Source organism: Mirounga leonina, unplaced genomic scaffold (assembly GCF_011800145.1).
Source record: "Mirounga leonina isolate KUSES-001 unplaced genomic scaffold, KU_Mleo_1.0 Mir_115, whole genome shotgun sequence".
NCBI classification, from domain to species: domain Eukaryota; kingdom Metazoa; phylum Chordata; class Mammalia; order Carnivora; family Phocidae; genus Mirounga; species Mirounga leonina.
This window is the reverse complement of record NW_023270268.1, coordinates 96,792,132-96,804,841: the sequence shown is the minus strand read 5'-3', so window position 1 is coordinate 96,804,841 and position 12,710 is coordinate 96,792,132. Positions and strand designations below refer to the sequence as shown.

Sequence of the window (12,710 nt, the reverse complement as noted above, 5' to 3'; positions counted from 1 at the left end):
ACTAATCTGTAAGCTCCATGAAGGCAGGGATAGTGCCTGTTTGGTTTACCATTGTGTATACCCAGTGCTTGGCTTAGTACAGACCCAGCATGTAATAGATACACAATTAACATTTACTGAATGAATGAACAAATGAATGAATATAAAAAAGCATAAAACATAATTCTTGCTCTCAAGTTGCCTATAATTTTATTAGAGAAATCAGATGTCCATGTGTATTGTTAAAAACTATAAAAAAGTATAAAGTGTCAAGTAAGTAGTAATACTTTGGGAGTTTAAAGGCAGGATGATTAGGGAAGGTGACACGGAGAGGGTGGGGATGAGTAAGTTTTAAATGGCTGAAGACAGGCGTGAGCATAATAGCAAGCAGAGGCCTGGAGGGAGAACTTGAGTTGTTTAGGGGATAGTGGAGAGGCCAGTGCAACTTGAGAAACCATTTAAGAAAACCACCTGCTGGGAGGCAGAATGCACAGCAGGAGAGTGGGGAGAAGTGCAGGACCACAGTGGACAGGAAGAGCTCCTTAGCAGTCATACCGACACGAACCCTGAGCAGCCATGTGTTTTATAAATTCAGTCTTTTATTTGGGCATCAGTATAAACAAAACTATATTGAATATAAACTTTTGGCATAAAAATAAGAAAAAATGTAAACAAACTGATTTTGAAAATTAATTTTGTTTGCAGTTAAAGAGCTCACTCATTATGCTTCAGAGAACTTTTGATCTACTAAATAAGAACAAGACTGGCATGACTGTCGAAAGCTAGTGATCTCAAGGTCTGAAAATGTAGAGACACTTGGAACTAAAAGAAAACATCTTAAAGAAAACCAGAGGATGAAGGATTTTAATTGTCACAGGAACATTTCCACATTTTCTCATTATTGGTACTTCTAATATGAACATTCTTTTTAATAACATTAATTTGATAACTAGTTTCTGATGGCCTTACAATCCATTCTTTCACTTCTTATACATAATTCTAAGCAGTGAATTTCTCTAGTGAAGCATGAAATATGTTGTGGATTTGAATTTCTGATACAAAAAGAAAATGAGACACTCTGATTTTTACAGTGAGGTTTGAAGTTTGATGCTTTATCTGTTAGCACAGAATCAGTAGGTGTCCCATAGGCTGCTTTCCCAGTTGAGATACATTCAAGAGGCTAAAGAAGACAATAGAAGAATAAACCTCTTTATCATTACTACTTTTGAAGGACCAATTTTCAGGCATATAACATTTCTAAGTTTGTGTACTGTAAATATTATAATTTCTTCACTTATTTAGCATGCAAATTCAATAGTCCAACCTTTTGAGTCTGCAAGTTGGTAATTATTATCTGAAACGTTCTTGAGCCATGTTCTATTTTTCTGAAGAAATGGTTGTTTCTTCTTCAGGTAGCTATCAGAGGTGAGATTATCTTGCCCCTTCATGTATCAAATGACAGAAGAGTCAGTTCTGGAAAAGGAAACATAGGATACCAACACTCAAAATGAAGAACCATGCTCTGATTTTAAGAACCAGAGGATTATGTTAAAATCTGGGCATTTAGTGACAGATCAGATGAATACTTGAACTAAGCTTGGCTTCAGCTTAGCACTCTTTTATGGTGGACGTGAAACACCTGGTTGAAAATAATTTGTGGATTACTTTTCAGTAGCTACATGTCTTCATTTATTCATTCATGTGTGCAGCTTGTTTCAGCTGGTAAGTTATAACCAGACACAAACTTTCGCTCTTCAATAAAAACTTTTGGGGCACTATGTCCCAATACTAGGGCACTGACTGAAGTTTGAAATCAGACAGAAGCTTTGGCTCTTTTATGAAAAGTTTTTAGGCATATATGTCTCAATACAAGTGATGTCTTTGGAACAAGAGAAAGACAGTGCTTAATAATTGGTATATATTCTTACTGTTTAGACAATGCTTGCCTTTAGTTAAATGTTTCTTTCTTTCCCCAGAGCCACAGGAGATAGCTAAAGTCATTTTTGAGAATAAGTACAGGGAAAATGGATTTCTCTGGGTGATTCCCAACAAACCTACCTTGGGGGTACCAGTCTACTTACCTGGGGGTTTTTTGATTTATGAAGTGTGGCTGTGAGTGAGTCACTGGATTATAAACTTGAAGACTTTGTTCTCTGTTAAATTCACAAAAAAGATCAGTGGCAAACAATATTTTTGTGGTGTTTCTGTAAAACTTGTACTTCATAAATATACCTCAAAGAAAATTACCAAAGTTGCTTTATAGATTAAGACTAAACATGTATGTATGCAGAACTTAATTAATTGCATTTGAGCCTGTTACGTAAATTGAATATCAATAAAACCCAAAATGTCTTGAGTTGTAGTTTTTTTCTGTTAAAAAAACCCAAAAAACACAAATAACTAGAAACCTGCTATAATGAAAACGTGTATATGGGCCTACACTCTTTAAAAAATTTTGTGCAGGGACGCCTGGGTGGCTCAGTCGGTTAAGCGTCTGCTTTGGCTCAGGTCATGACCCCAGGGTCCTGGGATCGAGTCCCGCATTGGGCTCCCTGCTCAGCGGGAAGCCTGCTTCTCCCTCTCCCACTCCGCCTGCTTGTATTCCCTCTCACTGTCTCTCTCTCTCTGTCAAATAAGTAAATAAAATCTTAAAAAAAAAAAAAATGAAAAATTTTGTGCAAAAATAAAACTCAAAGAGGACTCATTTCATTTCGAATATGCAGACTGTTGGAACAAAAGTACTAGTCAGTCTGCCGGTCGAATGTAGAATCTGCTCGCCAGAAATCATGAAAATGAACAAGCTTTATAAATGAACAGATCAGGGACAGCGATGGGCCTTTAAGGGAAGGCTGGAGAATTTGGGGGCGGTACCTCGGTAACAATTTGCGCTGGAGATCTCCACCTAAGCTTGCGGCCGGCGTCCGAATGAAGACTGGCCGACCCACGGGTGTCCGGTGCTTAGGAAATACTCCGGGTTCCCGGGTTTGCCGTCTTTCCATCGGCACCTCCCTCCGGCCCAGGGCTCTGGGGTTGCCCCGCCCACGTACCGCCCGCAGCCGCCGGCGGGGCCGCACCGGGCCGGGCGGGGCGGAGGTGCCGGCCCAGCCCTAGGCCCCGCCGCCGGCGCCCACTCCCGGGAGCCGGTCGTCAGGTCCTCGCTTTCTCCCGGCGCCAGGGCCTCGGGCCGGGGGTGGGGCCTGACCGGCGGGCTCCGCCGGGCGGTGCACGTGCGGGCGGGCTGGGATCCCCGGCGCCGGGGGCGGGGCACCCGGAAGCGCGCGCGGACTTGCCACGCCGAGCCGGCGGGCAGGAGAGCGGCGGGGAGGCGGGCGCGCTGCCCGGGCCGCGGCCGCCTATGCTCACAGGTGGGCGGCGGCGGAGGCGCGGCGGAGCGGAGCCGGGGTCTCCGGGACTCCAGCCGTCATACAGAGAGCCCAGCGGAGCAGAGCTCGGAAGACGCGTCCGCGCCTCGGGAGGAATCTACCCTTCTCCCCTCCACCTGGGCCTCTTTGGCTGCAGCCGCACCTCGGCCCCCGAGCGCAGGTAACTTCCCTTCCAAGGTCATTCTTTGGGCGGGGCGGCGCTCGCGGGCCCGCCCACGTCCTCACGGTCGGCGGGGGCGGGAGAGGTGCGCCCTGCGCGGAGCTGGAGACGCGGGGCTGGACGGCGACCCCGAGCGCTGCACCGGCGTCTGGTGGCCTCACCAGAACCGGGTGCGGGCGCCGGCCCCGGCGGCACACGCTTTTCTCCGCCCGCAGCCCAGAGGGCGAGTTTCCACCTGCACCCGGGCTTTGGGCGGGGACCGCTCGGCCCTCCCCATCCTGCACCGGCAGGTGAGCGCAGCCGCCCGCGCCCCGGCTGTCTGGGCCCGTGTGGTCGGCTGTCACCATGGGAACCGCTGGTACCCAGACGGCGCCAGCCCTGGTGGGAAGGGGCTGTGAAGGCGGCTGGGAGCCCCTAGAGCTCCCTGTCGGGCCGAGCCGAGCAAGAAAAGCCTGATGAAAATGAGACTCCCCCTCCCCCTCTTTCCTCTCCTGTTTGATTTCTCAGGCGTTGGCGGCTAATCAGAGGCGTGGATGTGTTTACAAGATGTGAGTCGTGTTCTTTTCACCTTTACCTACTGAGTGCTTCTTACACCTCGCGGTGACAGGTGGAAATCGTGACACAGAAGGGCAGTATGAAGCCAGTGAAGAAAAACAAAGCGGAAGAACCTGAATTGGAGCCCCTGTGCTGCTGCGAGTACATCGATCGAAATGGGGAAAAGAACCACGTGGCCGCTTGTTTGTGTGATTGCCAGGATCTCGATGAAGGGTGTGATAGGTAAGGGCAGAGCCTTTCTTGAAGTTGACCCCACTGGCTCTCTTGAGAACTACCATGCTTACTTTAAGCTTAGCCATCCAGAACACTAGAATTTGCTCTTGAGCTATTCCCAAGGATCTAAAATTATGAGTTGTCTTCTGTGTCAGGTGTGAGGATTTTATGAAGGTGAATTACTCAGTGCACAACTGCGCAGCTGTCTATTCCTCTCAGTTTAGTAGGGCGTTATTTCACTTCAAGGGAGAAGATGATGGAGAGAACAGGCAAATAAAGGGATAGTGGCGAGTTAAATGTATAAAAAATAAAGTGCAGACCAGCAGAATCTGTACATTTAAAGTGAACACATTGGTACCAGGACATTCCTACATTCTCAGTGTTCTCAGTATCTAGAGATCGACTACTTGAGGCTGGACTGCACCTGGCCACAAAGGGTTGAAAGGTCATGTTCTTGCTGTTGGCATTAGTCTCACCCCTTGTCCCTGGGGAGGAAATCCAGCCAGGGGGCATGTCCCTGCGCTGGACTGGCTGTTTTCAGCATGGGCAGCAACACTGTCTTGACTGATAATCATCGTATTTGGCTTTTATTTTCACCGTTATCCCAAGTCTTGGAAATTACTATCCAAAAAGATGATTTTTAACATCAGAGAAAAAATTTTGTACCAAACAGTAATAACGAGGTTTTAATCCATTTTCTAAATAATTATATACCTAAAATTGTTGCCCTATGGAAAGCACAATGTGGGAGAATAAGAATGTTGGAAACTTGCTTATCCCATTAATGATTACTTCCGGTTAAAAAAAGTCACTGTAGTGGCACGTTGCTGACTTAGAGCTTGGTGCATTCATCTAGACGTGAAGAGCGTCTTGGGACCACTGTAGTTTACTACCAGAGCCCTGAAGGCCCTATAGACCTTTTGTAATTCTTCCTTGATAGTGTCTTTAGTCTTTTTTACAGGTATTTTTAAATGGACTTAGTCTAAAATCCATACGGAGAAAATGGAGCACTCTGCTTTAATGAATGGAAAAATGATGCTGTTTCCATAACCTCCATCACTCGAGACCACAGCTCTTCCATTAACCTTCTAACTCTTTCTGTCTGCTAGCCCTTGAGACCTGGGCCGTCCCTGAGCTCTCTCGCCTGCTCCTGCCATACCCTTCCCTGGAGATAGGCTCCCAGTCTCCCCTCTATCTTGCTGCTCTGTGTGACTCCCATGTACTTACCTCCTCTCATGTCCAAGTTGTTGCCTTTTCTAAATTGTCTACAGTCAAGAGTTACTGTTCCTTGTCGTGCTAGCCTAAGTGTGCAAACATGTCAACAAATACTGTGCGTCCACGAAGCTCAGTCATTTCGCTCTGACTAGTTTGCTCTCCACTCTTCCTCATGCAGCCCCCTGGCCCTGCTAGACTGGTGACTCCCCGGGCACAGGACGGGTTTGCGCTGTGCACGTGCCGCTCCACTGGAACGCCTCCTTGCCTCCCCCCACCCCCACATGCTGGCCTGCCGTCGAGGTGGGGCGCAGATCCCACCTTTTTCACAGCGATCCCTCTCACGACTCCACCCAGCAGTGTCCACTCTCCTTTGAGCACACCTTACGGAGTTTGGCCACAATAGTTCACCGGGCGATTTTGCTGCTTTGTCTCTTCTCTGATCCTTCCCGAATTCCCATATTGTCTTCATAACTAGATTATGAAATTTTTTTTGAGGATCTTAAGTCTCTATACTCACCCAAGTCTAAACAGTACTTGTACAGAGTATGTGTGTGTATTCCTGTGTTTGCTTCGTGGAGAAATAGTGTTAACTGTTAGATTTCTAAACATTGTCGTCTTTTTCGTAGTAAGTAAATGCTGTATGATCCAAAGAGCTCGTGTTCAGTGGTACAGAAGTAGAGTACTTGGCATTTAGCCTCTTTTATCATTTCTCCTGCTGTTTAGCCGTGGTTTTGAATTTAGCAAACCCGTGTGAAGTGCCTTCTCTTTGTGCTCTTCTGACTAGATGGATGACATGTAAATCCATGCAGCCAGAGACTTGCGAAAGAATCATGGATACTATTTCTGATCGCCTCCGAATTCCTTGGCTTAGGGGAGCCAAAAAAGTTAACATTAGCATCGTCCCCCCGCTCATCCTCCTGCCCGTCCTCCTCCGCGTGGCTTCCTGGCACTTCCTCCTGGGGGGGCTGGTTTTGAGCTCCCTTCCCGGGCTGCTGCTGTGGTACTATTACCTCACCCACAGGAGGAAAGGACACACTCTGTTCTTCCTGAGCCTCGGACTCTTCTCTCTGGGCTACATGTACTATGTGTTCCTGCAGGAAGTGGTCCCCAGAGGGCGCGTGGGGCCCACTCAGCTGGCTCTCCTTACCTGCGGGTTATTTCTGATACTCTTAGCCCTGTACAGAGCCAAGAAGAATCCAGGCTACCTCAGAAAGCCAGCAAGCAAGGACAGATCTGCCAGCAGTAGCCAAGTTGAATGCCTGAGCAGAGACGGGCTGGAGAAGACCAGAGGGCTCCCCGGCGCGGGATCGTCGGGCAGTCTCAGCAACCGCACGCCGAAGGATGATCTTAAGGGCTCCTGCAGGGTGTTGGCCGGAAGCCCTGCCAAGGCGAAGGAGGACTGGTGTGCCAAGTGTCAGCTGGTGCGGCCGGCCCGGGCGTGGCATTGCCGGCTCTGCGGCGTCTGCGTCCGGAGAATGGATCATCACTGTGTCTGGTATGCTGGAAAGATTTGGAGGCTTGCAAAGTGTGAAGTCCCCTAAGACCCTGGCCCTGTTTGATCTTCCTTTGTGCCATCCTAAAATTTCACTCCTTCCCAGCTTTACACCTTGCAGATATTCGTGGGCTGGTATGATGTTCCCACTTAGTCATCCGCTTTCCCAGTTCCACAGATGTAGTTCCTTCAGTCATTTCCCGAAGGGCTTTGTTGCTGTTGTTGTTGTTGTTGCTATTTTGCTGTTCTCTTCCGAGCCGCCCCTCAATGACTTTCTCCTTTGTAAAAGAGAAGTATTTGCAGGTGAGTGACGTTTTTTAAAAAAGAATTGGATCAGAACCAATCTAGGTATATTTCCCTGGGCGGTGCCTTTTGAACACGGAGCTCAAGAAAGTGTTCCCGTACTTGTAGGTGACTTTGTCCCCTTGCCGTACACCCTTCAGCATTTTGATTTCTCCTAGCCTACATTGTTGAGGTAACGCCCTGCCAGGTAACTCCCCATTTTGTTACTTGCTATTCGCAGAGAAATGGGCTTTTTTAGTGCCTGCCACCTGGCCAGTGCCTAATGAGGACACGGAAGGCCCCTGCCATGTGAAGCGCAACTTTGAAAGATAATGTTGCTGCTTCACGGAGTAAATCTAAAAGGGGGTAGCGTTTATTCACATGTGAATGCTGTAAGTGGCATGTTTCCTACTCTCTAGCTCTTAGCTCTCAAGGCACTTGTGGTGAGTGAAGTATGCTTTTTATGGCTAGGATTCCGGTCATGTAGCATACCTTCTTCCCCACATGGGAGGGGACGTAGGGGACGGAGAGGGTGCAGGAGGCCAGCAGGGCCTTGGAGTGGACCTCAAGCACAGGGATACCTCTTTTCTGGAGCTTTCTTTAGGAATGAATAGGTATTTTCACTTTTAGATTTTAACTTCTGAGAGTCTTCATGTATTCTTGTGTGCGTGCGTATGCGTGTGCGTGTGTGTGTGGTGGCCCATTTACAAGAGTTGGTTTGCAGAGGGCCTGATAGCTCTGAATAAAAAGCTCTCTGCCCACTGGGGCCTCTTGGTGTGCGGTGGGCTGGAGAGATGCCTGTACATTCCGCCTGACAAATGGCCACGAGACAGAGCTTTCTCCCTGACAAGTAGTCTGCGTATTATCGAGTTGTTCTCCACCCCACAACACATTTCTAACCTCTTGGGATCTTTGTATTAATATATGTATTTAACATATATTTTCCCATAGTGTGTAATACTTCCGGTTTTTTAAGTTTTCCTAACTGATACCAGCCTTTCCTTATTGTGGTAGTTACAATATTAACCCTCTTCATGGTTGGGTAATAGACTCGTTACGATTGAGAAAGATTTGTTAGCTGGGTTCTGCTTTTTACTTAGCTTTTCCTAATGATATGATTTCACTTTGGAAGGAGTGGAAAATATAAGACTACACCTCTCAATGGGCAAGTTTTTAATTCCCTAAAGTTGAAAAATAAGAGAACTTACTTTTTAATAACTGAAATTCACATGATCCCTGTTTTGAAACTTTTGTGTTTATTATGTGAGTTATATGGAGAACGTTTTTTTCCTTTTTCATTGAACTATAGTGGATCTACAATGTTATATTAGGTTCAGGTGCACAGCACAGTCGTTCAGCGTTTATATTCATTATGCATTGATCATCAGCATGATAAATTTAGCTCCCGTCTGTATGAAGAACTTTAAAAAATATTTGCTTTTTCTTCCCCCTCTGCTGTTTTGAGGATAAATAGCTGTGTTGGAGAATCAAATCATCAAGCATTTATACTTGCCCTTTCGATCTTCTTGCTCACCTCGGTGTACGGGATAACATTGACTTTGGACACCATTTGTAGAGATAGAAGTGTCTTCACAGCTCTCTTCTATTGTCCTGGAGTTTATGCAGATTACAGGTGAGATGTGACTACCAGAGCACGGAGGCCCAGAGACGAGGGAGTGGGCATTGCTATTAATGCAAGGGGCCATGCTTTGCTGCTAGGTTAGGAGTTTTCAGCCAAAACATAGGACAGGTTATTGGATGCTGGGTATCTTTGAAATGGCCAGCAAAATTGTGTGTTTTTCTAGGGTGATGGCAAAAGGATCCTTGACCCTTACAGAGTGAGGAACTAGTACCCTGCAAATAGGCCCGGGTCATTCGCATGACCACTGGCATGCCCCCCGGTTAGCAATGGTGAACCAAGAGCTGTAAACTGAGAGTCCCAGGGGATATGTGGGGTCTGTTTTGTCGTAAATGATCATGGCAAGTCACTTGATTGCGGCTTTCTCGTGCTCTTCAGCCCTATCTTGATTTATTGCTTCTGACCCTTTTGTGGAGCTCTCACAATTTCTATAACATTTACTTTTTAACTTCCACTGGTTTGTCCTGTTCTACTTTTTAAAAAAATCACCACTCATGATTACTGTGGTATCTAGGTCAAAATTTCCTTTGTTAGGTTGGGGCACATTTATATATTGTGAAGATCTCCATGCCTTGTCAGAAGCTAGGGTTTTGCAGCTTTGGGCCCAGCGAGCCCCTCCCCAGATTGCTGCGGGGGCCCCCTGCCTGGTTTCTTTGTGCCCTCCTCCTCTCCTTTTCCTCTGATGCGGATGCTGTTTGGTATCTCTGGCCAACCCCTCCCCCACTCCCCCAGTCTGAGCTAGGACAGCGCTGCCCCCAGGGTCCTTTTCTTTCTTCTCACTCTGTTCTCAGAACAATCCCTGCTTTACCCACCCAGCGCCCCTGTGGAGGTATTTGCTTATTAGTCTGTGGACAGATCTTCCATTGCCATCATAGATCTAGATATTTGTGGGCATTATTAGAACACACTGGTCCTCCTCCTCCTCGGGGTAAGTTCCTTTTATTTTTCTATATTCAGAGTGTTAGTAGGTTGTGAAATTCTGCAGTCACACTGCGCATGATAAATGTCCTAACAGCAGAGCACGTCTGTATGTCACTAAGCATGAATTTTGTGGACTTTCTGTGGGCCACTGATGTGGAATGAGGAACACAGTCCGCCATTGGTACCCACCGTCTGTATAGGTGCTTCACGTCACCCTGTTGAGCCCTGGTGTTCCTCATCTTTATGGTGGGGTAATCATCTCTGAGTCCCTTTCAGCTTAACAAATGAAGATTCAGGATGGGTTCATTTCCAGCTAACTCATTTGCAAATGTTTGAAAATAATCATTTGGCGGACATTAGTCAGCCTCTCCTGTCTTCGTAAAGAGCTGAAAGGAGCTTTCTTGTCCTGTGTGATTCGGTTTGGCTGGAAGAAGCTGGACCGGAAATGTGACGGTGCTCCTACACAGAAGTAAAGGACTCGCGTCTCCCTTGTGTTCACCAACGTTGTACTGAAAAGAGTGGAGACGAACAGCTTTAGCACCGTTCCAGCTTCCTGGGGGACGTTTATAGCACGTCATGGTGCCTTCGTTTTCCCTCGGTTAAGAATTATTTAGGAATTGTTCATTCATCTGATAGCTTTTGAATGCAGTTATGTCAGGCGCTGTGTTGTTTGTGTGGGGGATACCGAGTGCAAAAATGTCCTTGCTATTCTAATATAACATCCTAGGAAAAGAGGCAGCAAGAATGACAGCATAAAACAGGACATGAGTAGTCACAGGTTAAGCATTCTGGTGTTCTGAGGGTAGAGAAGCATCTTCCAATTGGGATAGTTGGGGAAAGCACCAGAGCCCTTGGTGATGGGTGCTGTGTGTGTCAGACGTGAGGATGGTGCCGGCTTTGTGACTGAAACGGTCGGCATCCTGACCCGCCCTTTGTCCTCCCAGCTCCGCCCTGTCCTTCACCTGCGTGTGGTACTCCGTGATCATCACGGCGGGCATGGCGTACATCTTCCTCATCCAGCTGATCAACATCAGTTACAACGTCACCGAGCGGGAAGTCCAGCAGGCCCTGCGTCAGAAGACGGGGCGCCGGCTCCTCTGCGGGCTCATCGTGGACACGGGCCAGTACAACCGGGGCTTCCTGCGGAACTGGCACCAGTTCTCCACCCTGGGCACCGCCCCCTGCCACCACCCCGCCGAGGACATTGTCTGAAGTGCCTTCTGTGTGGCTCTGTGAGGGGTGGCTCTCCCCTCTGCGCCCTCCCAGTGTACCCGTCGGCGTCCGTGCAGGATGTTCGCTTTTATCCCCCGTTTCTTAAAGGCTGTCTAGGGCCATGCTCAGGTTTAGACACAGGACTGGGAAGAAATGATTTTTTCTGACTTCACCTTAAGAGATTTTTATATTGAAGCAGTAAAAGTAGAGTCATTCTTTTCCAGTCACCTTGTTCACTAACTCAGTCACCAGGAGTGGGAGAGGATGCAGATTGCTCATGCACAGCTTGATAGAAGCCATTCCCATCCATTAGCAGGGGAGAAAGAGTTTGGATTAGGATCGTTTCCAGTCCCTCTTTCAATTCCTGATAGCCATGTGACCCTTCGTTGAGTCACTTCCCCGAGTCTCAGGTTCATTCATAAAGTGGGGTGCCGCCGCCTGCCCTGGCTACCTCACAGTCGTGAGGGTCGTGTGAGGGACCAGGCGTGTGGAAAGCACTGGAAAATGACGGAAGCACCCAAGAGGGATGAAGTATTATTAGGAAAACTCGAAGTCTGAGAAAAATGTTTGCAGGTCAGAATATGGAAGCCAAAACTATCCGAGGAATCCATTTTCAGCATTTCAGAGTGAAAGAAAGATCCTGAAATACCACATTGTACCACATTGTGCAGTTATGGTAATTTCTCTTTCTGAAGTATTAGACATTAGCTACTCAAACAGAAGATGATCGGATGGATTCACAGTGTCATCTGATCCTGAAGGGACAGTCAATAACAGTTCTATTTATCGGTAGTATAAGATACAGTGGTCATGAGTTTAGGTGGTGAGTCCTTATATTTATCTCATTTCTTCTGTATTTATTGTTTGGATTTACTCTGAATAACTCCAAACTCTAACAGGCATTACTGTTTTTTTCCTCTTTCCATGTTTCACCTGGGAAGGTGCTAGCACACTTTTGATGAGGCTGGAAGAGGAGAACAGACACTCCTGTGGGGGAACAGTTTACACCCTTTCCTGGGTAGGGTGGCTGGTCAATATCAAGGGCTCGATTTTTTTTTTTCATGTAAGTAATGCAAACACTGTCAGTTACAGTACTCGGTTGCAAAAACCAGTTTTCTGGCATTTATATTCTGGTATGAACTCTAAGGAGTTGATGGACATCTTCCTACTTGCACATTACTTCTCATTCACCTTGCCCTAGACAAAGTATCTCACTTGGAGAGAAAAAACAGGGTATTTATGGTTTCCGCTAATTAATGGATTATGGTTCTTCCCTAGCTCTTCCTAAACTCTTATCTTTTTAATCATATCTTGAAACTGAAAATGTATAAAAGATTAAATATTTATAGAGAATGGGTCTGTTCTGCCAAGGAGTTAGGATGAGGCAATTTCGGATGGGGGAAAACACCCTCTTGAAATATTTAGTTTTTTACATGTGCTTATTTTGCAGTCCCAAAGAAAATTCATGAGTCCTTAAGTTTGCTTTGGTTTATAGCTTAATATCGGGGAAATATTGCCAGTTTTTTCAGTCCGTCTGTGCATGCTGTTGTCGTAAGAAGTTCATAAATGTTGAGAGGAAATACTGGTACTTCCTGCGACTCTGCCCTCTGCAGCTAGCACCATCCCTAGTCCTGCCAGGAAACAAAGCTGTCCTCAAGA

General features: G+C 46.8%; 2 protein-coding genes and 1 long non-coding RNA gene across 5 annotated transcripts in view; 2 read left to right on the top strand and 1 right to left on the bottom strand.

Annotated features, from left to right (window-relative positions):
- Positions 1–2,447, top strand: part of GRAMD1C (GRAM domain containing 1C) — an 86,861-nt gene extending 84,414 nt beyond the window's left edge. For both annotated transcript variants that reach the window (XM_035000140.1, XM_035000142.1), the window contains one exon: positions 685–2,447. In XM_035000140.1, coding sequence (XP_034856031.1) covers positions 685–688 — 4 coding nt within the window. In that variant the 3' untranslated portion in view covers positions 689–2,447. The remainder of the gene's footprint in view (positions 1–684) is intronic.
- On the bottom strand, positions 1,381–3,167 carry LOC118007091. The gene is made up of 3 exons (XR_004678269.1): positions 2,851–3,167; positions 2,061–2,132; positions 1,381–1,452 (listed from the first exon to the last, which is right to left on the bottom strand). It is a non-coding gene; the product is annotated as an uncharacterized LOC118007091 (long non-coding RNA).
- Positions 3,168–3,186: 19 nt separating this feature from the next.
- On the top strand, positions 3,187–11,508 carry ZDHHC23 (zinc finger DHHC-type palmitoyltransferase 23). 2 transcript variants are annotated; one of them, XM_035000144.1, is made up of 5 exons: positions 3,187–3,522; positions 4,130–4,299; positions 6,290–7,000; positions 8,745–8,912; positions 10,784–11,508. In XM_035000144.1, exons 2-5 carry the CDS (start codon positions 4,157–4,159, stop codon positions 11,049–11,051), a joined length of 1,290 nt encoding a protein of 429 aa, XP_034856035.1. In that variant the 5' UTR covers positions 3,187–3,522; positions 4,130–4,156; the 3' UTR covers positions 11,052–11,508. The 2 variants fall into 2 exon arrangements, with proteins under 2 accessions (XP_034856035.1, XP_034856034.1); XM_035000143.1 differs by having other exon boundaries at positions 3,373–3,522; positions 4,030–4,299.
- Positions 11,509–12,710: the final 1,202 nt, after the last annotated feature.

Bases quoted from the DNA above. Each gene is read 5' to 3' on its own strand.
- ZDHHC23 (XM_035000144.1), top strand. From the start codon at position 4,157: ATGAAGCCAGTGAAGAAAAACAAAGCGGAAGAACCTGAATTGGAGCCC. The intron at 7,001-8,744 runs GTATGCTGGAAA...TGCTGTTTTGAG, and splicing joins ATGGATCATCACTGTGTCTG to GATAAATAGCTGTGTTGGAG. The intron at 8,913-10,783 runs GTGAGATGTGAC...TTGTCCTCCCAG, and splicing joins GGAGTTTATGCAGATTACAG to CTCCGCCCTGTCCTTCACCT.